Here is a 27,997-nt window from a genome sequence, read left to right as displayed (position 1 = left end):
GCAGCTCCGGCGGGGGACGGGGACGGGGGGGGCCGGCGGGGGCGAGATGAGCGCTGGGCTCCCCCTGGGCATAGAGCCTCCCTGTGAATGAGCTGAGGCGAGGCCGCCAGCCGGGTGCCCCCCTCCTTCTCCACCTCCTCCTTGTCCCCCCCCCTCCTTCCCCTTCTCCCCCGCGCACCGCCGGGAGCGCGGCCCTGCCCGCACAGCCGGCGCCGACGCCGTGGCCGGGGGGGTAAGTGGCGCTGCGCAGTGCGGGGCCGGGGCGGGGTGAGGGGGCGGCGGGGCCGGGGCGCTGCGGGGCCCCGGGGCCTGTAAACAACCGGGGGCGGCGGAGCGCGGAGAGCGCGGGAGCTCGGCGCCATCCCCGGCGGCACAGCTGGGAGCGGGTCGGGCGGCCGCAGGGAGGGAGGGAAGGAGATGGATGGGGAAGGGGACGGGGGGAGCGATCCCGCTGGGATGCCGCTGCCCGGAGCCCCCTGCGCAGCCCCTGCATTGCAGGCGCCCGCTGAGGGTGGGGGTGTCCCCGCAGCCCCCCGGGCACGGCGGGAGGAGGGTGAGCAGCGGGGTCTGGGCCTGGCTCAGGTAGGAGCAGCAGTTTTCCCTTTCTCCCTGCCCCCCTCCTTTCCTCGCCCGGAGTTCATTTAATAAAGGCTATAAACAGCCTCCTCTCCCATCGCCACCCTGACGCTCGGGGCACGGCACTGACTGGGGGGGGAAAGTTATAAAAAAAAAAAAAAAAAGAAAAACAACCACACGCATCTATTTATAAAGCACCCCACCCTGGCGAGGGTCGGAGCATCAAGCGCTCCCCAAATAGTGACATTGTGAGGCAGCGGGCGCTTTCCCTTGCCAACGCCTTTCGGGCGTTTAAAGTTTGTGAGAGATTTCGGTGCCTTTGAAAACAATGTTGTGAGCAAAGGTTGTGCTGACGATCTGTGATCTGTCACGGCGTGCGTGGTAAAAGTCCGTGGAAGAAAATGCTGTCCTCGGTGAGAAAGTTGTGCGGTGATGTGCTGGGTAATTGGGCTTGCTTGTGAAATGCCAGAGGTTCTGAGCATAAGTCTAACCTTTTTGTTACATTAGATTGTGTTCTAGTAGCTGTGATACAACAGTTAGAGGTTGACAGTTTCAGGAGAATTGATTTTGCAGACATCTGTTCGATATGTATTTGTATTTATTTGGTACGATTAAAATATTTCTTAGTGTTGCCTTGTGGATGGCAAAATTTTGTGAGTACAGAGCTAATGTTTAAGTTTACAGCAGCACTTGGGAAAAACTAAATTTTTTGAAGCTGTATCATCTGTCAAATGGAATAGTGCTGTGCACTGGGGTGGCCCTGTGGTAACCTTAGAGTTCCTTAAGGTATTTCATCCAAAGGAAATTTTTATTTTTATTTTCTTAAGCAGATGGCAGTTTTAGGTCATGATAGCAGTAGCTGGAAAGAAGGTAGGTGATATATTTTGCTTAGATTGTGATATTTAGCATCAGAGTAATCAGAATCAATTTACGAAGTAGAAGTTCTAACTCTTGTGATTCTAAAAAATTAATTTCCAAATATGAGCGCTTGTAGCACTTTCCTGAGCTGTTTCAGTGATTAGGTGGCTGAAGTAGGTTTTGTGAAGTACTGGTGGAATTAAGGCTGGATGGCTGCTCTTACTCAGGACCCTGAGTGAGATGCCAAATGACCAAGAATTTGGTCAATTCTTTTGCAATTTCTAGCCACTTTTCTTCTCTGATAGCTTCCCATCTGTTGCTATTCATAGTTTCTTCTGTGAATAACATCAGAGAAAACGCGGGCCAGGGAAGTTTTGCACTCTACCTATCCAATCACAGCAGTGTTCAAAGGGAAGGTGTTAAAGGACCACAGCTTGCATTGGTGCACCAGCATTAGCTGCTCCTAAAGTTTTCACTCCAGGCCTTTCTGGGTCTCCCTTTTGTATATGAGATGGGCTAAAAGACTTGCTGATGCATCATGCCAATTATTAATGTTTTCCTCACAGAGATCTTCGTAAAAATCCTCGGATAAACATGGAGAGAGATCATCTGTGCTCTTGCTCTCCTCTGGTATAGCCATGTTCTTTCATATACAAGTAAGGCCTAGCTCTGGTTTACAGGTCTGTTCATCTGCTTGATGGTTGTCAGGTAAATCTCTCCCCTGGAGGTACAGTAGAAAACTATTCCTGTTTTCCAAGTATTTCCTTAACTGTCTTTAGGTATGCTTGGGATACTTTTGTTGAAAGCGAGGAGAGATGGAAATGCCAAATGACTGGCAAAGCTTGCAGGTCCAAACAAGCAGAACTCACTCAGAGCAATTTGAATTGAAGCAGAATACTAAAAAGTTGGGTTTGGTTGTTTTTTTTTTCCTATAAAATCGGGCTGGTTGCTTCTTATCTGGAGTGCAGCTTATACAGTGGAGTTGAGTCATTCTTGCTGAGGTAGCATTTTGAGAACTGTCGTTAAAATGCTTAGATATTTAACTCTGGCACAGTATAATTTGCAAACTTATGTAACTGGTATGTTTTTGAATGCAGCTGTCAATAAGAGATCTTATTGCACTTTTGTTTAGTGGAACTAGAGAATCTAAAGCAGCTGCTTTTACAAAATGACCTAAATATAAATTATTTAAGAATAGCATATTTCTTACAAAAATGTTGCTACTGGCTTAATTTTTATGTGTTCAGGTCAATTCTGATGTACAAAATATTATGTAATTGGCTAAGCAGAACGGCATTGCAATTAAGGATGCAATGATGCAGCTTGTGCTAATAAATAAACAAGGTTTAGAATGGGAAGTACTGTAAGATAACTGTTTTCATTTTGCCTCTGCAGCCAGAGACATTTTAAGGTCTTGAATAGTAGTAATGTTTGAAGTCAAGACAAGAGTGGTTTATCATAGTTAAACCTGAGCCAAACTGCATTTATTCTTACTATGGATATGGATCTTTGTCAGTTTTGCTCCTCTTTTCTCATAAATCATACTTTTAGTTTTTTTATTTAAAAAATCGATGTATTGTCTGTTTCATTCTAAGTGATGCAACTTGTAATCTCATTTGTTCTTTTGGAAATTAATCTCTTTTTGGCTAATACTTGATTGCTGAACTCTTACTGATCTCTGTAGTTTTAATCACATGATCCAAATTTCAGTTTAGAATAGTAGGATAAGAAAGAAACTTCTGTAAAATTTACACATGCTTAACTACAATCCTCTTCGTTGAATGAATGGCAAATGCAAAGTATCAAGTCTGTGTATACAATATGTAATCCCTGAAAAAATGACAGTGTCCTTAGGATATTTAGAAGATCCAGAGAATGTGCATAAATGTACATTTTATGGCATTTTATGTACATTCCATTCACCGGTGCTAAAAAAATGTTTTAAAGGGAGGATTCTTACATTTGAGCCATGATGTGGTTCAGATCACAGTGGAGATAACATTTCCTACTTGGAGCTTCTTTATGTTGCTCTCTGCCTGTGAAGGAACAATTTAGCATTTAATAGGATTTATTATTTCTAGAGTAAATCACTTGACTCTTAAAACTGGGAGGAATGTTTAGGCCAAGGGAATTGTGATCAGAGCAGGAGGAGAAAGCAAGGGTGATACCATGGAAGTGAATAGGCTGATTTCTGTTCCTGGGTAGAGGCAGTAACCACTGGGTGTTACTGGTGCTAAGCTACTGCTGCAAGGTCTGCTTTTCTATATTTGTGTGCTAAACTCTGGTCTGTGTTAAACCACAAACCGAGTTACAGATTTCTGTCAAGTTGCTATCTTTTTTCTTATTTATTTTGTTTGTGTTTAAACACAAATACCTGTACAATTCACTAATGGATATTTCAGCTGCCTGTTGGAGTCTACAGAACAGAGTGTGTTTATAAATATATGAAACAGTTGCTCAGATTTTTTTAACAGCTCTTCTCGAAAGGTGTTTAAATGTGACTAAAACAGAATAAAAACTTCTTTCACTGACAGACAGTTGCAATGAAGTACACTTCTACTGTTTAGAGTGTAAACTTTATAGCAGTATATATCTATATGTATCAAAAGAGCATCTAAGAGTGCCAGGAAGGAAAAAGCAAAACTGGCTAACCCTGTTTCAATATTGAAATGTAGAGAAATGCAGTTTACAGAGAGAGGAAAAAGTGCATTAGCCTCTTCATTGCTAACAGGTTAGTTCTCAAAAGTAAGAATATTTTAGTAGATAAAAAGGTCTCTAAAGTCTTCTAAGATAATAATTTACAAACCAAACAAACTCAAGCGTAACATGACTTGTATTTTGATAGCTGCAGTTTAAATAAAGCAAAGCACTTCAGTGGGCTTGTGGTGATATGCCACATGCAGCTGAATTATGTGGCACTACTCAGATTTGTGATGTTGCTCTCATCTTCAATGCCTTGCTGGATTGTGACCTAGAGAATGAAATGTGCTCTTATGTTTGGGTCTCAGCTGTAACTTGAAGGATTTTCTGTATCTATGTGTGCAATTCATTTTTACTGCCAACTGTCCTTGTCATGTGAAATTCAAATGGCAGCCTGTATTCTTCTTGACCATATATCATAGCTATTTGTCCATTAAATTCTATGGTATTTTTTCCTTAGAAATGCTCTAAAGTGCAGTAGCCATGAGAACTGTGTCAACTGTGCCTGAGCTCTTTGTGTTTGAGGATGAGTTTAAGGAATTCTCCAGCTGTTGAGTAAAACCCAGTCTTTGGAAAGGAGTGCAGAATGTGGAAAAACGTGGGCGGTTAAGCAGCTAGCATTAAATTGTAGGAAAATTTAATGAAGAAAGAATCAGTTGCTGTCAGTAAATAATTTTCTAGTTCCCTCAGTCAATTACAGTAAGTATTTGGACAGACCCTTGTTAAAAATCAACTGCTGCTGCTCTCTGTAAAAAACCATTCTGAGGCTGCAGAGCAAGGCCCTGTAAGCTTAGGAAATGCTGGCACTAGCACTGCCTTGATTTTTGAAGAACAGGTGAATTTGACAATGTCCTCATTAAGTGACCAGAATGTTTAGAGCTGTCATGAGCTCCGGTTTGGCGTGAGAGGAGCACCTTTACTGCCTTGTTTATCATGGGCAAATCAGCTCTCTGATGGTAGTGCTAGAAGTGAACTTGGCAATCAGTGTGCCCTCAGAGGAAAGCCTTCTCTCCTGAAAGCTTCTGTCTGTATAAAAGGCTAAGAACAAGGGCTGCTTTTTTCACTGGTTTATTTTTTATATTTTTATGTAGGCTTGGGTGAAAAATCTGTATTATTGCAGCAGTCATCCTCTGTCCTTGTTCTTTTAATGAGATAGGAATGCTGGGGACGTGAGGGCAAAATAGCTTTGTAAATAAAAGCTCCGTGTGTGTACAAATGAGCAAACTCCAGCTTTTCCTAAGCTTTGAGGATTTAACTTCCAGGTCTTAATGTGCTTCTGGCATAGTTTTGATGTCATTTCCTTGCAAGCAAAGCCAGGTTCCAGCTGTAACTTCAGAACATTTCCTATTTTATTGCCATTTTATTCCCATGTGTAGTCATCAGATTTCAAGTCTCTCCTGTATGCTGCTTTTCCTATATCCTCACCAGAATAGTGTTAATGTTGCTGAGATTAGAACCCCACAGATGTTTTCATGTGAAGTGAAGGGTCTGGGAAGTTGCTTGTGTATTATTTCATAATATTGAGTGCTTGACTAAACAGGAAGTTTTGGGGCCTCCGTGCAAACATCATCTTCTAATTATTGGGCACACGCATTCTGGTTGTGTTTTCTCAAAATAGTTTATTTTTATTTTACTCCCAAGATCTGTCTGTATAAACTTTATTTTCACTTGGGCTTCATTCAGCCATATTGTTAAAATAAATTGCTCATAAGACAAACCATAAACAATTAGCTGGAGCTTCTTGTTGAAGTTAGGAAGATCTGAAGTTTGAAAGCTTGAAATAATTAGTTTTTTAAAGGAGCAGTGACATTGGTGAGCAGCTAGAAACACAGAGAGGAAAAATTAAGGAGCAGATAGAGAAATGATTCCACGTGTTCAGTTTTCTTGAACTATTTAGGACTGTATTAACTGAATTGTTAAGATGTTTGTGGTGAGGTTATCAGTGAAACCATACAGCAGAGGGGTGGTGGGGTTCTCTAAGAATTTGTACATATTGCCACAGGCAACAAACAATATAAACTGTAAAAAAAAAGGCAGTTTCCTAAACTGAGAGTAGCTCTGTGAGTATAATTTTTTCCTCATATTTCAAGAATAGTTCAATTAATACAGTTGCTGTTTTGTTGATTTTTAAATTATTGTTATTCAAGCCTCCCTTTGTTTTTGGAGTCTCAGCGAATAATCCCATTGGGACCTTTTTCCATGGAGCATCTTTTTCCTGGTTTATTTTAACACTTAGGTAAAACACTGACAAAGTGGCAGTAGCTTGACTTCAGGTGCATTTGAACAACCAGAACAGTTGTGGACAAAACCCATTTTGCTTTAGAGGCTCTTTACCCAATGTCTTCACTGTTTTGGGTAGGGGTGGGATGGGCTAGGACTCCTCAGTTGTCTTGATTTTTCTGAATAAATTTAGCTGAACTTGATTTAAAAAAGTAAATGCTTTTTGTTTGGTTAGGTTTGTTTTTTTCCTTTGACACAGAAATGGCAGTGGAATTATGTGAGCCTTCCTCTAAAAAAAACATTCCTCTGTGAATCTTTAACTTTTTTTTGTGGCAGGTATTGTTTGATTGGTAAAACTGACAGTGAATGAAGATATTGAGGCTTCAAGCTGTAAACAAGAGATCAAAAAAAGCAATTTATAGAAAAGAAGGATTTTAGCTATTATTTGATTAATTTGATGTGTTCAGATTTGTTAAATTCTTGCACTCTGAGTGGCTTGTGCTCAAGCAGGAATTTTCACTTAGGCCCACAATGTTTAGGAGTGGGGAAATGATCTGCAGTGATGAGAAATAACAGTGGCAGAGCACTCATGGTATTACAAATACTGGAAAAAATTGTAATTCAACTTTCATGACTTACTATAGCTCCATTCTTCTGGGTTGTCTCTTTCTGTTTCCTTTTCACCCATGTTTTCTTTGTGGTGAAACTTTTGCTGTGTGCAGTTCTGTTGGAATGGCTGTGTAGCACTGTGTACTCCTTCTGTCATGAGCAGCTTGGTTGGAATCCTTAAATTCACTTGTTTGCCTTGCTCTTTCAAAAAATTTGAGTCTTACTGCATCTCATTGATACATAAATTGAGGCAAGGCTTTTCTTTCTCCCAAATTCTGTCTACACAGACTGCAGCTTCCTTGGATCTTCCAGTTCTTTTTTTTCCTGTTGTTTCAATGGGGCTCTGAATTTTGGCTGGAGCCTGCAGGAATTTCTGCACTGTTAACAAAGCACTTGTCTAAGCTTTTTGTCTAAAATGGGTGTCTTTTGTTTATTTTCCAACACTTCTAAGTAAGAAATCTTTGGAAAATGAAGTATAACCAGAAAGGTGCTGAACTCAGCAGCAGCATGGACATGTTTTCTGCTTATTAATGCTTTCAAGCAAGGACCTTGGCGTTTTCATTCTCATGCTGTTCAGACAGCAGCACATGAATTTATGCAAAGCTACCTCATTGATTTTCATAGTTCTTGTTAGTGCCATTTTGGATGTCTGCATAGTTTTTCATAGCGATTGGGCTGTTCCTACTTTGATGCTGCTGTGATTTTTTCTCTTATGCCTTCTCACTTCTAATTTGTAGTACAGATATTTAGAAAGAAGCAAGAATTCTGTCTGGGCCAAGAAATACTCACTTAACCATGTTCTGAGGGTGCCAGTCATGTTAGGATCCTGGTGGCTGGCACTCATAGATGCAAGTTGTATCTCCTCTCAGAATGAATGTAGTGATTTTTCATTCCCAGCAGTGCTCTTGGTGATTCTGGAAAGAACTTGATTTCTTCCATAACTGACCAGATTGCAAAATTAACTCCATAAAGAATTCTTGAAATTACATCACCATCTTTCAAACTTCTGAAAGAACAATTTGTTAGAGGTGAATTATCTCTTTCAATGTCCAGGACTTCCTTTTGCAAAAATCAGATGACACATGTCTCTGCTGGAGAGAGTTTGAACCTCAGCCAAAATACACTCATATTGAGAAGCTTTTCATTTAACCTTGGAACAGGTTTAGTTGTCTGCAGGAAAGGTAGGTAGGAGCAGAAAATAATGGTTTAAGAAGAAGCTGAAACATGTTGTTGGAGGGAGGAAGCTGAAACATGTTGTTAACTTAGAAATGGTTACCTTCTGTGCTCCAGAAGGCTTTAATAATCCTCTCCTAAATCCTACCTGCCCTGCCATACACACCACGTGGGATAAAATATTTTGCTGCTTAGTACAGGGAGGCATTTGGAAAGGCTGTCAGCTCCTAGCAAGGAGAAGGGATTTTAAGCAGAAGTTATGTTTAAAAAACAACTCTCCAAACAACTTAGCTCAGTGAAATGGCAGTGCCTGTGGACCAGCTATTAAGAGATCAGAGCTCATAGGTGTTTGTATCAGAGGTGCAGTGGTTTGGTATTTTCTGCTGTGCTGTGAAGTTGTAATAGCTATCACTGTTGCATATTAATTACAGGGAGAGAGGGAGGATAAGTTGGGGAAATTTGGAACAGTTCTAACTTTCCTTCATACACAAAGAGTTATTAACTTGCTTCCTCTGTTGTTTTTTGGGTTGTTTTTTTTTCAGTCTGCCACAAGCCATACCTCCTACATCTGTTGTGAACCAAAAGTTCTTAATGTTATTAGAAATTTTCTTACCCATATGGGTAGTTTATGTTCTTCCTTTTGCAGTTGTCTTACTGAAGTAGAACACAGACTAGAGTTGCATCCCCAAGAAACAAATGTTCTGGTGGGGAAATGGTGGGTTAGTCTGTGTTTACTGAAATAGTCGCAGTTCTGTATTTTATTTCTTTTACTTCTTTTACATAAACAGTTCATGTCTCCTAGCTGCCATGTATTCCTGTGTCTGAAAGTACTTTCAGAAACATCAACTGTAATTTTTGGTGTTTTATTGATGTTTCAAAGCATGAGTGCCAGAACTCAGTCATATAGGCTCCAATAGCTTTTAAATAGTTTCATTGGCAAGAAGCTTTTTCATGACTTCATTCAGCCCATGACTGTGGTGTAATTATGTCTCCTCATCTGCGTGTTCTGTTTTATTTTAGTCATTCTTCCGATCCCTGGGATGTTTTCTGACATGTTGTTTGTTAAAATTAATTGATTTGGGGCATCCAGTATGTACTGTCAGTTTTTCATTCAGGAGGTTGTAACTTCTGAAAATGTTTCCACGTTTGCACGATTACATGCTGTCTGCTACTGCATCCAGCCTGCTTATGGCAGAGGGAAAAGTACTGTGAATCAGGCTGCAGTTGAAGTGAACAAGCACCCTTTTTCTAGTCAGTAGCAGTCTGTATAATCTGGTGACTTGCTCTGTGTCCTGTAGTTCAAGTAAAGGTTGTAATCTTTCTCTATGATCCTCATTACAACACATGGGGTGTAGTGTCACTGAGAGAATTGTTCCAGGAAATTGGAGTGTGGGGGCATTTCTCAGCTTAGCTAGAACAAGTGCCTGTGACTTCAGTGTGGTTCATGTAAGCAGCTTATCCTAGTGGAAGGAATACAGCTTGAACATTGTTTAAAAAGGATTATTAATTTACATATTGTTCAAGTGAAAGTTTCAGATGGGGGTGGTTAGTTTTCTGGGACAAAATGATTAAATCTTTGTCCAAATTCCTTGGAGAAATAAATTTGTATTTCTGTAGGGGTATGTGGAATTGCATTAACTGTCCTTTGTGGACAATTTAGGGCTTATGTTCATTTGAACCTTCAGGCAAATGAACAAGCAAATAGCAAACCAGTAAAATTTATTTTCCTGTGCAGCATAAAGCATTACAGTTGTGCTGCCTGGATAGCACAATTTGAGGAACAAATGAAGGGGCAAAGAGATTTCATGCATTCCAGTGATGTTTCTGTGGTTGTCCGTGGTTGTCCATGGCCTGGTATACTAATTACTCTCCTTTTTCTTTGCCACTCTGTTCTCCAGTTGCATCTACTTTCAAGGAGTTTAGCCACTGACTCTTTGGCATGCTCCATTCATTATTTCAGTTTTGTTTCTAATGCTGCATCCTTTGAATTTTGGCACTCTTGTGTTTTATCCAAGACCTTGTTATTTGTGTTGGTTTTTCTAGGTTGTGTACAGTATTCTTACTTTTCTGTCTGCAAACTTCAACTTGAGTTTTCTGTGCACTTGCTGGAGAGGCTGTCCTTCAGTTTGACCTCCACAAAATCAGTTCTTCAGAAATTGTGGTTAAAATGCACTTGTAGATGCAGATTCATTTCTGTTCACTGAGGTCCATTTTCAGATCTAGTTTTGTTCAGATGCCTCTCTCTTCTTCAGAGCCAAAGTTCAGAAACTTTGACTGCAGAAAGCTCTTCTCTTTTAGGACCTAAAACTAAGTCACTGATTTGGAAATGGTGATCTAAGAATCGTCTTAGATTAAAATTGAAGCTTGCTTGGCTGATGGCTGTGCAGTTGTAGCACCAGAAGATGTGTGAGAATCACCATCTATGAAGAAAATGTTGCACCTCTGACCTTTTTACAAGGCACTACCCTTACAATACTGTTCAGAATGATCCTGCTTTAAGGAAAAAAAAAAAAAGGTGGTGTATTTTGCCACTAAACTTCATGATTGAAGAGCCTTTTCTCTTACTTTGCCTTTAATAGGAAGAATTTCTGTCTCCTTCACTACATGTGTGCATCATTCAAGCCTTCCAGCAGTTGAGGCTTCCAGGGTAGAGGACTGGTTCTGTCTCTTGCCATGAGACTGCAGTTTTCTGGCATGATTGTAGAAATGTGTGACTGGATTAAGAGAGTAAAATTCTTTGGAGAATAAAGATCATAAAATGAGGGCTCCTCTTAAGAAAGATGACTAAAGGCATTAAGAGAGGCTGAGTTAAGCCGTGTTCAGGATCTGTTTTATGTATTGCATGCAGTCTGTTCTGGGTCTGTGCTTTTACATAACAAAGTCATGCTGTAACTTGGGCACTTGCACTGCTATAGGTTAATCAGATTTGCATACAGAGTTATGTGCTTAACCAAAGGTGTCATTCCAACTCAGTCACTGTAGTGCACAAAGCACCTCATCAAAGAATAGCAAATGTGCTCATAATTTAGGTAGACACTGGGGTGTGAAAGATGTTTCCATAGATATGGACTCAAAAACAGGTCTAAAAGGTATTTTTAGTGGGAAGGAGGCATGGCTTTCTTATGTCAGCATTTCTCTGTGTGTGTCCATACCTTCTTGTAAAACTAAGATTCTTTTTGTTTATAGCTAAGACTCTTGAAATTCTTTAGGTTTTAATTACACATTAAAGATATGGGGGAAGGAGTAGCAGGCAGTCTTCAATTCATCAGAATTCACAGATGGGTCAGTTTTAACTGACTGAATTTTTTCTGAATGAGAATTGGAATTCTGGGAAAAAAACTAAAGATCTGACACATTCATCCTATCCACAAGTAAACAATGCTTTTTCTGCAGATACAGTGAGGATTTTGAAAACCTGGCTTATTCTCCTGCAGGTTTAGGCTGCTATTCTGTAAAAGTCTGGTTAGCTGGAAAATGGCAGGGAAGACAACTGTAGTCTGTTATTGCAGTTTTGAGAGGGGGATCACTTCTTGCTGAGGGCAACTTCTGAAGGAATTGTTTCATGACCACACTGTGGTTTTCCTTCTGCCCAGCTGTATTCTCATCCATGATGGGCAACTCTCACCCCTGGAGAATCCTGGATCAACATCTCACCTACAAAGCTTAGCTTCAAAGACCCCCAGCTTTCAGGGTTCCTTCTGGGAAGGGATAAGGCAATTTGGTACTTAAATGGAGAGTGATTTGTTAACTTAAAAGGTGTGCTGGCAGTTCTGTAGTTGTTAAAACTTCACTATCTAATTTGCATGATAAACTACTGAGCAGGACAGGCAGTTTACAAAGCACAGCCCTGATTGTTGTGTGCGTACTAAGGTGAGAGATTAGAAGAAAAATGGCCCTTTGTAGTCCAGATTTCAACAGTGTTTGTGGTCAGTGTAAATGTACCCTGCTCTTAATGCTTTCCTGTTTTATTTTAAATACAGCAATATTGTCAAATTCCTCACAAAAGTATATTTGCCAGGGCAGTTTCTGCTTTTTGAGCTCTAAATTAAGGTGAAAAAGTTGAATATCTGCATTCTGTTTAATGATCTCCTCAACAAAGAGAACATTCAGTGTTAAACTCTGCTCCTATCATGGAATGAATAAAAAGTGTTATTCAGCAGAATAATTACCCACGTGATTTATAGCAGCATTCTGTAATTATTTTGATCACTCTGACTTCACTAGAGTTGCATGTGAAGATAAAAAAGTCTTAAGTCGTATTTTTTTCCTAGCAACTGCAGTAATGTGAACCTCCTGCATGTGCTTGGGACACAAGACACACGGTGCACACTGTTTTGTTGGTTAGTTACAGCTTGCTTGGGCATCAGTATTTTTTGTTCACTTGAGAAGAGGCAGAATTCCAGAGCAGGATTTGGGGTGAGGGGAAGCAGAGGTGAATGCTGCTGCCATCCCCCTACAGCTGAAGTATGTGTTTTGTTTTTGTTAGCAAAGCACGCGAGCCAGAGAGTGCATAACCAGTCCCCATGCCTCACATTTGAATCACTGTTGTGGTGAGATCAAATATAAACATTTCTTGACTGTTTATTTTAACACAGATGTTTCAGAAAGGTTGACAGTGGCTGGAAGAGACAGTGTGAAGAGCTTTTTTGGATATATGGTGTCACTAATGGCTGATGCTGTATTGCAGTGAAAGCATGCTATAAAAACGTGATGTTGTCACTTAGAAAACTGGTCAGATATATTGCATGGTCAAGCTAAACAATTCTGAAACCCCTGGTGTACTGATTTTTCTGCTAGTGCAGCTGTTATTTGGGGCCTCAGGTAAAATCTGTTTCTGAGGTTCTTTTCACAGCTAATTTTTGTCCAGTCTTCAAATAGAAAAGCTCATGGTTTTGTTCCATTACTTTGTATTGTATAACAGTGACTTTGCAGACTCTTTGATGCTTCCCAAGGCATAATTTGCAAGTATGTAAAATGTGTGACCTATTTTGTATGATTTTTTAATAATGAATGCACAAATAAAGCAATGTGGATTAGAAGGGTGGGTTGGATGGTTAGGGTGTGAAAACCATGAAGATAAACCAGTCAGTTTACACTGCCTGCAAATATCACTTGTTCTCTTAAGCATGAATATTCACTGCATCACATCCCAAGGAGGATGTGAAGGAGGAGAGGGTGTGCAGTGTATGGGTCTGGCTTGAATCTTGATTCACACAAGAATATACAATACACATGATTTTATTTCCAAACAGATTTCCTCAGATTTGTCAGGGGCAGTTGTCTTTCAGTGAAGCATGAATACATGAGGGTTTTAAGTAAATCTGCAGCACAGACATCTGAGAAGCTGCTGCGTAATTTAACCGAAAATCTAAGGATGAGCTTTCACAAGATGGCTGAGCCAAACTAATGGCTTGCTGCTGCCTAAAGGGACAGCTGCTCTGTTCCTTCCCAGTCCTGCTGCTAGTTTATCCAGTGTTGCTTTTTTCCTTTATGCAGACTCTGGCATCCTCTTGGTCATTCTTATAATTTATCTGTTTAAAAAAAGCCAAATAACAACTGAACCCAAAAACCCTGAAATCCCTCTTTTAAAAATAAAACCCAAACTAATCAGTTTGCTTTTATTTCCCCATCACTACCAGAAAAGCAGTGTTAGTAGGAATTTGTGGCCAGCAGGTAGGGATCTAGGGAATGCCAGTGTCCTGGAAACATTGAGCTCTTTCATGGCTCAGTAGTTGCAGGGAACAGCCATTCAGATGTGTGCCAGTTAACAAGTCCTCTTTGAAACTGGTTTCATACATAGTTCTATTAGAGGCTTTTGTCAGAACCATGAATGACAGTGAACATAAATTTTTCAAGTAAAACAGCTGAAAATACAAAAATATGAAAAGTGCAGTTCAGCTAGTAGTAGTGTCCTTGTTTAAATTAGATGAAAGCAATGCAAATTTGACTGGAGAAACAGAAAAATCAGCTTTATAGCTGTGTATTTTGGGCATCTTAACATTACTTGTACCATTATTTACTATCTTCCAACAGGATTTTTAAACAATATGCTTTAGAAATATCTTAATAATCCTTTTTTTTCCTTTGTAGAACTGAAGGAAGGTCACCATGGGAGCATTTTTAGACAAGCCAAAGATGGAGAAGCATAATGCCCAGGGGCAGGGGAATGGGCTGCGTTACGGTCTGAGCAGCATGCAGGGCTGGCGCGTGGAAATGGAGGATGCGCACACGGCTGTGATTGGTTTGCCAAATGGACTTGATGGATGGTCATTTTTTGCTGTCTATGATGGGCACGCTGGATCCCAGGTTGCCAAGTACTGCTGTGAGCATTTATTAGATCACATCACGAGCAACCAGGATTTTAAAGGGCCAGATGGGCCACCATCTGTGGAAAGTGTAAAGAGCGGCATCAGAACAGGTTTTCTGCAAATTGATGAACACATGAGAGTCATCTCTGAGAAGAAGCATGGTGCAGACAGAAGTGGGTCAACAGCTGTGGGTGTCATGATTTCTCCCCAACACACGTACTTCATCAACTGTGGAGACTCGAGAGGTTTGCTCTGTCGAAACAGGAAGGTTCACTTCTTCACACAGGATCACAAACCAAGTAACCCGCTGGAGAAGGAGCGTATACAGAATGCAGGTGGCTCCGTCATGATTCAGCGTGTGAATGGCTCCCTTGCTGTTTCAAGGGCACTTGGGGACTTTGATTACAAATGTGTCCATGGGAAAGGTCCTACAGAACAGCTGGTCTCACCCGAGCCTGAAGTTTATGAAATTGAGAGATCAGAAGAAGATGATCAGTTCATCATCCTGGCTTGCGACGGTATCTGGGATGTTATGGGAAATGAAGAGCTGTGTGACTTTGTAAGATCCAGACTTGAAGTCACTGATGACCTTGAGAAAGTTTGCAATGAGATAGTTGACACCTGCTTGTACAAGGTAGCCAGACTTGAGAGAAGGAGTTTACTGTGCTTTCCCTATTAGAAGTTTATGAGTGAGCTAATAATAACTTTGCTTCCAGTCTATAAATATTCAATGATTTATGGTAACATGACTTTGACAGTGATGACCATGTTTCCTACAAAAATGGTGATAGAGGGGGAATGAACATACAACAGATGTTTTTCTGGGTGGTTTTGGTTAATTAAGAGGTTATAATAATGTACAGATACACTGTGATCAGTGGAAAACTAGAAGGTAATGGGAATTTATGGGCAAGCTAAAGACAATAACTGCTCTTTTCTATTTCGTAATGTACTTTACAAAACCTCAACTCTTAAGACTTAATCAGGCTAGAGAGTGTATTTCCCCTTCCTAATCTTTCCCTGCTTTCTTGGGCACATAGTATTAACATTACTGTCATATTTACATCAAGATAAATGCAGAATCAGTGAACCTTGACTTCATATTTTGAAGACCTGGCTTCCTAAGTTAGTTTTTATTTTGGTTTAATTACTGTATTTCTTATTCACTGTTGTGTGATTCGGCTCTGAAACCAGCTATAGCAGATGGAGACTCTTTGGTTTAGCAAAACTATGTAACTTTGTCTGCATTAACTTCTACTTTGTATTGATAAGTTGCAGTGTGATGCAGTTATTGAGTTTCATAGCTTGATACTTATTTTTCAAAGGTAAACTGGAAGTCCTAGAGCCAAAAAGCCAACTTTTTTTTAAGAAACAAGACAACATCCCTGCTCTTCCCATATGGTTAACAGGATCATTGTTTCCCATCTGGAAAATTGTAATTGCTGTCCAACACCTTGGCAGATTGATAATGGTTACATTTTTCGTTACTATTTTTCTTTGGCAATTCTAAAAGCAAATACCAGGAAAGGAACAGTGGCTTGTGGATGCTGTAAACTTTGCAGGAGCCAACTGTCAGCACCTCCCCATATCCATGTACTGCTGTTTTGCACACTGGCTTGTTCTTGATCTTGTTGACATCAGTGAAGTTAATTAGTAAAAGTTAAGCCTGTGGATGCATGTTTGTAGGCTAAAGCACAGGGGTATTGAAAGTAAACCAGTTACTTTGCATAAGCAGAATGTGTGTGTATTTTTAAATATTCAAGTATTGGGGTTCCTTTATTTGGAGTATTAAATGTAAACATTTTTTGGGAAGATATGGGTACTTACAGCTGGTTTTCTAACAAATTCTCTCACTTTCAAGTTTTCTTGTTTTAAATGAAAAGGAGAAGAAAAAAACCTAATAGCTGTGATTTTTACTGGAAGCACTGTCTGAATTTAGCACCTTCCTGATTAGTGCTTTGAGCAGTAATGGTTTTGTTCACCCATTCAGCTGTTTTCCCAAAATGATTGGATGGAACTTAAAACAAGATGGAACACAACTTTGTAATTATACATCACTCATTACTAATGTCAGTTTTTGGATGACAGTGGGGTGTCTGTAACTGGCTCCATGTAGTCTTCAGACCATAAAAGTGGAAAGCAATGACTGAAGAGTTGTACCAAATGAATGGGCCTGGAATTCTCTAAGGGGTACAGAGAGATTAATGATAATATTATTCCATAATAGTGAAAGTTGGATTCTGATACCATATGATTTGTGAATTTCTGTATTTAAAATGCTTTGATGTCTGTTTAGCCTGGTGTGTATACATTTCTCAAATCATTTTTTCTTTTCCACCAGGGAAGTCGAGACAACATGAGTGTGATATTGATCTGTTTTCCGAATGCACCAAAGGTATCACCAGAGGCGGTGAAAAGAGAGGCAGAGTTGGACAAGTACCTGGAAAGCAGAGTAGAAGGTGGATCATTTAAAAAAAAATAAGTAACTTTGTTTCTAAACAGACCCCTGGCCCCCTTTCCCTTCCAACAATTAAACCCTTAACATATATAGGCTTTTTAATAGACCTTCAAGTGCCATTGGCCATCCTGTGTACCTCTGAAAAAGGCACTCATATATGTCCTGAAAAAGTTCTGCTATGAAAGTGCAGCAGCCTGTAGCCCTGAAAATTATTCAGGATGGCAGAGAATTCATTTATGCCCAGTGTTCTTCCTGAGTCTGTTGGCAGCACTAACTTCAGACCAGTGAAGCCTGGTTCCTGTCACATGGAGTTAAAGAAAATAATCAGAATATCTTACAAAGTGTCTGTGAAGATGGTAATTTGAGTGCCATTTATAGTTAAGTACAAATCAGTTAGCTGTAATATTTTATTATCCAGTTATAGTAGGGTTACAACTCGATTACTATAATCTTTAAGCACCTGCTTACATATTTACTTATTTGAAAGTACATCAGAAATTTGTCAAAGCTAATGTTTAAGCATTCATGACAAACAAAAGCTGGGAACTCATCTTACTCTGATATTAACTTTAAAAAAATTCTTTAAATTTGTATTTCAGGAGTTCTTAAACTTTAAATTGAAACTGTGAGTCTGGGGCTTTTTGGATCGCATAAAAATGATATTTGAAATCAAGTACATTCAAACAATTTCTGATTAAAACTGCATTTATAGTGCCTTTTGATATTTAAAGCCAACTACATCTTGGAGTTTGTTTCTGAAATCTGAGACATGCTGTATGCATTATTTGCATAGGTTAAGTCTATTTTTGAAGTGGACTCCTCTATATGTTACAAGTCTAGTTATGTGTGTGTATACTTCCAAGAATCCTTAATAGCACACAGGGCACGATAGGCAGAGTTCTCCACAGCTATGGTCGCAGTCATTAGTAAGTTAGAGGAGTACATTATACACTTTTTTCCTCCTTATCTTGCATGATGGTAACACAGTGCAGCTCCAGAAATTTCACAGAGAACTTGCCTGCATGGGAATTTTGGGCTCAGACAAATCCATGTGCAATTTTAAAAGCACTTACAACCTGTGTAGGTGCTCCTGCAGAAAATACCACGTTTTTCAAAGGCCTCTCTTGCCAGCTCTCAGCAAACCGCATCTGTTCTACCCCTGAACAAATGGCCAGGCAGACATTTCTGTGTTTTAATCCCCACACTTGCCTGAGAGGAGAGGTTGGTGCACAGTCAGAGCTGGTGTGACTCTCCCTGGCAGCGTGGCAGGAATGTCCCAGTGCAGTCACACTGCGGGAGGGAAGTGTCAGCAGAGCAGGGAGCAGGTTTGCACCAGGCGTGTGAGGAGCTCACAGTGTGTGCCCACCCACAGATCTGCTGAGGAACAAGTGTGCTGTACATTCACACATTGATTCACAGCCTGGTAACTCTCCTTGTCTGGGCAAGTGCTGCCTTCTTATCTTAGATATTGTGTCTGAGCTCAGACAAACCTGTGACCTAGAATATGAAAATATGATGAAGCCAAGGCTGCATCTTTAGCTGGCCTCATCATACCCCAGGAATGTTTCAGTGAGGAGAGCTGGCATTTTTGTACAGCTGCTTCATTTTGTAAAGGAACAGCCTAAACACTGGACCTGCATGTGGTTATGGTACATACAAGGAATTTGGCTGCTGGTGCTTTGCATTTATACAAATAGGAAATTTGCAGGAATGATCAAAGTGTGATAATTGCATAGAGGCAGAAGGATTCTGTATGTAGTTATAAAGCACTTTAATGCTAATTTAATGGGATGATGTCTGAACAACTTGAGGAAATATATTGTAGTTCCTCTCAAGGGTCTTTGCTTAATTTTTAGAGTTATCCTCGATCTTTTGTCTGTTGTTGCACAAAAATATTATTTAACTGAATGAATATTTAGTAAACACTACTCAGCCCAGCAGTGATTTGTATCAGCTGTTTGCAGAATTTGGCCTTTTAGGACTTATGCATGAGGAAAGTTGAAAGGCCTAAACCAAGGCAGAATTTCAAGAACAGGAGTTGATAACTTTGTTATTTAATATATAATTAACTAATTCATGTACCATTGCATTGTTTCTGAAGTGGATAATGCCTTATTGACTAGTAAGGTAGGACTGCTGCAGCATCTGAAACTTTATACACTACAGTGAATAATCTTGCTCTTATCTTAGGATACTATAAGAGTGGCAGTGCTTAACTTTAAAAGCCTGATTTTTGGCTGAAGGAACTAAAAAATATAAAGAGTACTTTGAGAATGATCTTACTAATCTGTAATATCAATTTAAATTTAAAAGTCATTAAAATAGAAACTTGGTCAAAAGACATATTACATATTTTTATGCACTTCAGTACTCTGTGAAGTCCAGCAGGTAATGAGAGTCGATCCTTTTGAATTTGCATTTTTTTTCTGGTTGTATTTTTATCCCCTTAGCCTAGAATATACCTTTATACTGTTAAAAACTAGTGCAAATTTTAAGACTGAATAGGATTTAATAATGATGGTCATCTTGAATAAGGAGAGATGATTCACATTTTAAAAAATGTAGAAACTTTTCTACTTATTATGTCACTTAAGACTCTCCTGATGTGTTTGTGGTCCAGATTGGTAGCTGCAACAAATAATGGAAGAAGCAGCAAGTGTGGAGAAGCATCCTTGTGCCATTACTTGCAATAAATCAATGTTACTCCTAAAGTATCATGTGAACTTCATGGTAGAAGTAATCAGTCATTCCAAAATGTGTTGCTATTATTTGCACTAATATATGTTATCAATGTGTTGACTCTAAAAAGAAACTTGTCTAAGCTTTTTTTTTCTGTTCTCATTTTTTTTTACATTAAACCATTCCGTAACAGATATTCCCTGCAATATTTATACCTATGTAGAGATAAATAACTTTAAGTTAGCTGTTATATGTTCCTTCCCTAATTTTCACATAAACAAAGTTCTGGCTTTTTCTTAAACTTTGTATGGAATTCCCATTTTTTAATCCTTTATTTTAGGGTTGTAAGTACATTTTTCCAGTACTTGATGCCATGAAAATGTGTAGAAGGTTTAAAAGTAAATTAAAAGACTGGGGGAAGGGTTAAAGGTGTATTGAAACAAGATAATTCCAATAAATTAAACACAGCTAGCAGACCGACTCCATTTGTTGTGTCTTCAGTGTTCATTCAGTCTGTATCTATAGTTTTATCAAAATATAAATGTATTCATTTAGTGGAGACTGTATGTTAAATGTACTGCAGTTACAGGTTGTGAAACTGTGTAGTATAGGTCAACTATAAATTCCTTATTTTTGTACAGCAGAACTTTAGAACTAGCACAATGTAGCATATTCTAGATGTTCAAAATTGCACAATAAAGGAACTTGGCAAACCAAATCTGAGATCTTGGCTTCTTATTCAGATTTAAGATTCATAGATTATTCCTTTCCTAAATGTAAGATGGTAAAATGAACTTTGGATGTAGATTTTGAGGAAATGGCAAGTTTTTGAGGTGTCTCTGGTGTGCAGTGTCATGTATTTAAAATTTAAGTTTTGAAGTAAACAGCTTAAAGCTTTGTGCTGCAGAGTTTGATGCTGGTTGAGGACTAGGCAGTGTTTCCACTATACCTTGCAAATAATTTACACAGCCTGACTGTAAAACAAAGCTGATGGTTTTTGTAAACACACACAGCCCTGAAAAACCATTATATACACAAAAAGTAATTCACAATTGTTTTTTAGGTTCTGTTTATTTTGACTGAAAAGGACTGGATGCATATTGGTATTAAAAGCTTTCAATGTGCCTTATCTCACAAGTTATAAAATGGAAACTTGGTATGTTCTTCTGGAATTTAGAGCAAAATCCAAATGCTTGAGTATTTTTCAAAAGTGGTACTGATGAATTCCGACTACTTTCAAACTGTGTAAATGCTTTATTAGATGAAGAACAGTGTGCATGCACATACATGCATTTATAGATGTGCACATATGTACACATTATTGTATGCATGTTGCAGTATTCACTTGAGGATGAAAGCACCTGGTCTTAATAATTCACGTGTTTTGCAACTTCTGAGAGCTCATGTTTACTGAGAAATGAATGAGATGCATTTTAAAAAATGTTCTTGTTCTTTAAATTTCATAAAATGCCTGTTTAAGGAATGGCCATTCATACTTTTTCTGGTATGATCTTGAATTCAAATAAAGCTGTGTGCTTTTGACTTGAGGAGAAAAGTGAAAAAAGCAAACACAAAAAAAAAAACAACCAAAAAAAAAAACAAAAAAAAACCAAAACAACCCAAACCAACCAGGCCTAAGAATAAAGTTAAAGGATTAATGTCTTAACAAATGTAGCTGTGGCTACAACACAGATTCTCTTCCCCCAGAAGCTGGAGTGGATCAGCTTTAAGTTTCTGCTCTGAATTTAAATATCTCCTGAGTTGAGAATGGAACTGTCAATTAGATGTGATGTCCCTGGCTTTTAATTTATGTGTAATAGTCCTTAAAATTTGCATATTGCTGTAATGCAGTGAGGTACAAATATTGGTTAATACACATACAGCCATGGGAATTACTTCTGACATGTCTAACCTTTTATTTCTTGGAAATACTATGCTTTCTGTGATGGCAATAATATTTTATCTTGTGTTGCAGTGATAAAGGTGATGTTAATATCTGCCCCATGCCTTGGGAAGATATTACATCTTCTGTCTAATGTATAGCAGGAAAGCCATTAAAGATTTTTTCCCCCACTGTTACTAGGTAGCTGTGTATTTCTAAAACCAAGTCAGCATGTGAACAGCAGTAAATCTGTGTCAGATCTGTTACAGGTTTTTACTTATGGAACCAAAGTTAACAATTGCCATGTTGAGTACGGTTTGTCGCTTGAATTTTTTTTTTTTAATTTATTTTTAATGTTAAGCTGCCTTTTTATAAAACTGAGTGTTTCAATCTTTTGAAGTTAAATTTGGACTGCACTTACAAAAAAAGTACTTCTGATTCCCAGAGATCATAAAGAAGCAGGGTGAAGGAGTGCCAGACTTAGTCCACGTGATGCGTACGTTAGCAACTGAGAGCATCCCAAACCTCCCGCCGGGGGGGGAGTTGGCAAGCAAGTGAGTTCACATCAGTGTACGTGTGGGGTTTGATTTAAATCACAGTGTGACTGCAAGGCCACTCTTAAAAAGTTGGGGGGCAGGGAGGGAGGAAGGGCACAGGACAAAATGTGGTGGTCTGTTCTCCAGTTTTTATTACTCAGTTGTTCTGGATGAAAAGGACAAGCCTAAGAATGGAGTTGACTATGAATCATTGCAAAAATTAAATGTCAAACTGTAGTTTTTGGGAAGGAATGAGGGGTTTTTAAGGGTGGCCTGAGTGTCTGTTTTTTGTAATTAACTAGGGTTTCTGGGGGGATCTTTCATTTGAACATGTGAAAATAATGCCCAGACTTGAATTACTTGGGTTGAAGTGTTACACATTTCAACAAGAAGTGATATGCATAAAATGTTTTGCTTGGCAGCTTTTGTTTCTTGTCTGTAGCTATGTTGTAATTGCTTAAAAATTTGCTTTTGTTCCTCTCTGCTTGTTACAAATCTGAAAGAGAGATAGAAATCTATCAAAAAAGAAAAGTGGGATGTTAAATTTGTAGCTCTATATAGCTGACTTTGTCCTTGAAGGGTTCAGTGGTGATGCTCTGTGGTTTCTCAAATATTCAGTCTTTAGGGAAGCAATGTGCTCAGCTTGTTTGCACCCCAAACCGAGTACTTTTTGATTCAAAAGATTCTTCATGAGCCTGTGCTGTGCTAAAAAGGACTGGGCACATATGATACAGAATATTTTTGACCTTTCAGAGTATGATTTTTGTATTGCTACACCAAAATATCAAGACTTCAGGCACGTAATTGAATAAATTATAAATTTAAAAATTGAATAAATTATGAAGAGATAAATTGAATAAATTATGAAGTGATAACTGTAAAGATGGCTTCTAGAAAACAATTTTGTTCCTGTAGGAACTGTTTGACTAGGAGAAGAAGAGATGGCAATTTAAAGTATAATAGATAATAATCTATTTAGGATGGGCTGCTGTACTGTTGAAGTATGAGTGAGTCAGTTTCTCATGAAATGCAGCATACAAATTGATTTTTCTTCATCTCCTTTGGCTGGAAGTAGCATCGTGGCTGTGAAGAAATGCTGAAGTGATGTGACCTCAGCAGGATTTTGTGTCTCAGTGATGCTAGTTTGAATAGAGACTTAGAGAAATATTGATTTAATTGGATGTTTATGTAACTTAAAGCACTATTGCCAATTTGGAAGGAAAATAATGCTTTCCAAGAAACCTGCCTGTATTTAGAATCAAAGATACCTATTTCTTGAAAGATATGGGAAACTTTCCAATCCATTTATGTAATGCACCTTGTGTGTAATTGCTTGATTTTATTGCTTTAAATCCAATCTCTTCTTTCATGCCCTATAACCATTCACTATGATGTTTATACGTGGTAGTTCCTGACTCTTCAGTGTTGCAGGATGATTACAAAGCTTGTCATTTGCTTTTTTTCTTCTCTTGCACTCCTTTGTGATTGCTCTGCATGCATTCATCAGCAGTTTAAAGGTTGCTCTTTGAAGTTTGTTTTGCACCACAGTCTGCTACTTGTCTTACTTGGTTCTGCAGAAGGGGATCCAAAAGAAAGTTGCATTTAAAGTCCAATATGTAATTTCTGGTTTTTGCTCCCCTCTTTCCTTCCTGTTCTCCCTTCAGAGATTTTTCCTTATATACTGGGAAAGGCATAGGCAGCTTTATTCCTTCAGCCTCCCATTCACTTGTGGTTTGTTTTTTGAAGTTTTTTTATTACCTGTTTTCAAGGGGCTTTTTGACTCTCAGTTTTTCATCCTATATTAAAGAAATAAAAATAATGTTGCTCATTTGCATGTTAATTGCAAATGTATTCATATTTTATCAATCTATTTCTTATCAATTTTCTATTACTATTAGAAAAGTCAAGAATCTTAGAGGTGAAGGTTAATTTCAAGCTATCTTAAATATGCTAAGCCAGAGGCCTTTTTAAAAAGAGGTAACTGTAAATATGCTTGAATTTATTTTTTAATTTTTTTTTAATACACAAAATTTATCTCAGTCTGAAGATAGAATACACAAAACTGTAATTTGAATTTTCTTTTTTTTTTAAGAAAAATTGCAGGAGAGTATTGGCCATGTCATTGTACAAGAATACAGTTCTAGATCTATTTTTTCATGTTTGCCCATGGAAAGTACATTTTAGGACATAACACAAACAGAAATGTTCTTCAGAATGTCATTTTTTTGTGTCCAGAAAACAACACAACACTGTTCCCCTATGGAAATAATACATAATACATGCCATAACACATGGGGCACTACTGCAGTAGTTTTTGGGCACACAAATGACCAGGACATTCAGTGTCCACTGATTTTTCTGCTGCCCTTTTTCAAAGGGAAGACCTGACTGTCAGATTGTGCCCTTCTCCTGCTGAACTCCAAGAGATATTCAGCCTTGTTTGTCTTAAGCCTAAAGGTTTTAAAGGATTTTTTGAAAAATCCTTTCTTTTTTTTTTTTTTTAATGGTTTTAAAGTGCTAACTTGCAGTAAAAATGGTTCTGTGAATTTGGAATCTTCTGAAGTTTGCATTTAAAATAAAATTGGGAATTTAGCTTGGGGGAAAAAAAAGAAAAGCACAGCCTTAACATCTTGTGGGGTTTTTGTTTTCTTTGCTCTAGACGGAGTGTGATTGAAGCTGTGTATAACAGACTGAACCCCTACAGGAATGATGATGCTGTAAGTATCTTTTCTCTTACATTCTCTTTCTCCCCACCCCAATTATTTGAGCTGTTTTGTCAAGAAAGATATTGCAAATTCCTGTTAAAGACCCTTTCCCCCAAGAAAGGAATAACACTCTTGTGCTTTTTGGATTGTGTTTTGTAATTGTTTTGTGCTGCCTTCTGCTGATCATCATCTCAAAACTCCAGTAGGGTTGATTCATTTGTCCTCTGGAATTTCATATTTTCAGTCCTGCTTGGGTTTCCAAGTGCTGCCAAATGGTGGAAAGAGTCATGGGGGGCTTTTTTTCCCTTCTTTATAGGAGACATTTTTTCCTAAATATCTAGAGGAAAAATGCTATATCTAAAGGTTAAATGAATGTGTTAAGAATATATTAGTTTACCAAATGGACTGTGTAAACACTTTTATTCTTAAGCATAGAGCATCTTACAGCAAGCAAACACTTTGGGTTCTTATATGTCAGTGCTGAGGGAGACATAAATCCACTGTCAGGATAAGGGAAAGAAAAACCAAACAGTGAACATGAGCATGATTCCAGTGGCAGTTTGATCACCAGAAACAACATTCTGTCACTGAAAATACAGTATTTCATAGAGCAGTTAAACTGATCCTTTAACTATCAGCAGAAATTTCTTCCATGCTTGGATGTGACAGAAGTGAAATGTAGCCAGACATGAAGACTGTGCGTTGGCCTTACAACTGTGCACTAGTTTTATTTGGCAGCCTTTGTTCTATTTTTAGCATTAAAATTCCTAAATAGGGGCTGAAAGAGGATGCTTTACCTTCAAAATACATTCTGTAGTATGTTGCTGTTCTACAAATGTACAGTACACAAACTTTGTGATCATGTTGGCAACTGGGATACAGAAATTTGCATATGGAATAGTTGGCAAGCAGCTCCTGCATTTTTACTCATGCTGCTTTTCTTCTTCATTCTTGAAACAACCATTTTGCTCTTTCATATAATTGCTCTCCTTTGCTACTTCTGGTCTTGAAGGAAAAGCTGGAGGTGGTACTTTTGCAAAGGGCAATTTCAGTTTGTGTTTTTTTAAATACACCTCCGTGCCAACTGTTCCTCTCTGGTTTGCAATGAATTCTGTGTGCAAGTTTGAATGAAGGGTGCAGAACTTCAGTGCTAAGAAATCATCATGTGTGGCATTGCTAGAGACTTAATTAGCCTCTCTCCTCTCCAAGGAGTCACTAAGGCAGTGCTTTTGAAGAGAAGTAATATTTCTACCTCCTGCAGCTTCAGTAATGATGGGGAGGTGTAGCTGTGGAAGCACCAGGATGAGCTCTTGTGAAAGCCCATCCTGCCCCTTAATTGCTTAGGGAAAAGGAGCAGATGATGCTGAAACCACCAAAGGTGGTGCACAGGAGCAGTTTGCCCTGATTGCTGTGCTGCTGATTCAGCTATTTCAGCTGCAGAGCTGTGGCCCCACTTGCTCATGGTTAACCTGTGAGCCCACCTGATGAGGCTGGTAGAGAAAGCTGAATACAGAACAGTCTAAGCAAGGGAAAGGGAAACAGGCCTGACACAAAGGCAAATGGATTAAAAACCACTTGGTAAAATTAAATACTGGTTAAACCAGGATTTGGTTAAACATTTGTCAGGCTTGTGGTAGTTATACAAAATCTGCTGTTGCCTGTGGGCCTAAATGGAATGAATTTTTGTGATACTCAGGAATTGAATAGGTTGAAATACCAAGTGGTGTGACCATACAATTATGACTTGGAGCACAACATGCTTCTACTTTCATTGGTTTTTTTTGTTATATACATTTATTTTTTTTCCCCTTGCAGTTTTATTACCATCCAAAATTACAATTTCCTTCAGTTGCCTAAACTACACTTCTGTAACCTTAAATTAAAAGTGTTAAAATAGCTCTGAGTTATAACAGGGTGTCACTTGATGTCTCTATCTTCCCATGCAACGAGGGAGGGCTGAGAAGACAAAAGATGATAATGGTGATAACACATGACATGAGCACATCCTGCTCTTTTCTCACACCTGTGAGCTGAGAGTATCCATTTTGTTTTCCTTCTCACTACTCAGGAAATAGCTAGAAAGGCTCTGGAAATGCTTTTGAGTAACATGCCTAGGATCTTATTTTCAGGATTAATGAAACACTCGGTCATATTTTGAAATTTCTTGATTCTGATGTTTTGTTAATTAAGAATATGTGGGGTTTAGATACTTTTTAAAAGCTGTTTCTGAAAGGGGAGAGAAAAGAGACTCCTGAAATGATTTAAGTCTTTACCCTTTTCAGTCTGGATTATCCAGAAACTGCCGCAAGGATGGGCACTCCAGACTTTAAAGGGTTCCTTCTTTTTTCTTTAAGGATTCTGCCTCAACTGATGATATGTGGTAAAACTGCTCATCTAGCTGTGGAGTTCACCTTTCATCCTGCAAATGAAAGTGCAGCCCAACCTCAGTGACCCTTCTTAACATCCATCCTCAACCTTAATTAAAGAAGGGAATATGATGTGTTGGTGAGAGTGACTACAGCAGTACAACATCTAGCCCAGGAACTGATCTTTTTTGTAAAACAGACTTCTGTAAACGTGATTTCAAACCATAAATTCATGTTGTAAATCAGACTCCAGCAATTTATGTTGTATGATTTTGTTTTTGTAAAGTGCAATTGTCTTTGTACAAATGCTCATATTTAATTATGAACCGCTTTAAATCACTATAAAGGTTAGAAGAAATGTTTTGGCTTGTGTGATGCAACAATATATATCCCTTTTAAAAATCATGTTGTGGTTTTGGATTGCAAGGAGCAGCAGCCTAGCCAGCTAGGTGCTCAAGAGGTGCACAAAACTGTTAAAGATAACTTTTTGGTTTATATGAAAGCTGAACTCATGGGCAACCTACCAGAAATTACAGTGTGTGAATTTCACTTGGCCATGGAAAAATAACTTAGGAGTAGTGCACATTCTTCAGCAAACATACATCATTTTCTTGGATGCACTCCTGCTCTCACGTTGAGTCGAAGGGATTTGTGATTTGGAGTTCAGTGGGAGTTAAATCATGCCCTGTTAACAGTATCCTGTTCATACATGTACCAATCTTGGAATTAGAACACCTTGGTTCTTTGCACCTCTTTTTTCATTAACCCTTACCTGAAACTACTAATCAGTGAGCACGAAGACAACTTTCTACATAAAGTGGGAGTCTGCAGCATTTTTACAATCCTGATTGGCTGGGTCTGCTGCTGTTCCAAGAAAAATACTCTTGAATTCCATTTTATCAATAAAGCTTGATTTAACAAACAAGA

General features: G+C 38.7%; 1 protein-coding gene across 4 annotated transcripts; it reads left to right on the top strand.

Moving 5' to 3' along the window:
* Positions 1 to 3: 3 nt before the first annotated feature.
* On the top strand, positions 4 to 27,997 carry PPM1A (protein phosphatase, Mg2+/Mn2+ dependent 1A). 4 transcript variants are annotated; one of them, XM_030239709.2, is made up of 6 exons: positions 4 to 232; positions 14,227 to 15,078; positions 16,786 to 16,903; positions 21,909 to 22,017; positions 24,659 to 24,716; positions 26,987 to 27,997. In XM_030239709.2, the coding sequence occupies exons 2-6, from the start codon at positions 14,245 to 14,247 to the stop codon at positions 27,032 to 27,034; spliced, it is 1,167 nt and encodes a 388-aa protein (XP_030095569.1). In that variant the 5' UTR covers positions 4 to 232; positions 14,227 to 14,244; the 3' UTR covers positions 27,035 to 27,997. The 4 variants fall into 4 exon arrangements, with proteins under 4 accessions (XP_030095569.1, XP_018762644.1, XP_050830635.1 ...); XM_009101638.4 differs by having other exon boundaries at positions 5 to 232; positions 27,059 to 27,997; XM_018907099.3 differs by lacking the exon at positions 21,909 to 22,017 and having other exon boundaries at positions 27,059 to 27,997.

The sequence above is a fragment of the Serinus canaria genome, chromosome 5 (genome assembly GCF_022539315.1).
Source record: "Serinus canaria isolate serCan28SL12 chromosome 5, serCan2020, whole genome shotgun sequence".
NCBI classification, from domain to species: domain Eukaryota; kingdom Metazoa; phylum Chordata; class Aves; order Passeriformes; family Fringillidae; genus Serinus; species Serinus canaria.
Note: the sequence above shows the minus strand (reverse complement) of the source record. Positions and strands in the feature narration are given on the sequence as shown.

What these genes read in the sequence shown, in the direction of transcription:
- PPM1A (XM_030239709.2), top strand. Translation starts at nt 14,245, where the DNA reads ATGGGAGCATTTTTAGACAAGCCAAAGATGGAGAAGCATAATGCCCAG. An exon ending in CCTGGAAAGCAGAGTAGAAG is followed by an intron (nt 16,904 to 21,908) that starts GTGGATCATTTA and finishes TCTGATTCCCAG; the next exon opens with AGATCATAAAGAAGCAGGGT. An exon ending in CCTACAGGAATGATGATGCT is followed by an intron (nt 24,717 to 26,986) that starts GTAAGTATCTTT and finishes TACCCTTTTCAG; the next exon opens with TCTGGATTATCCAGAAACTG.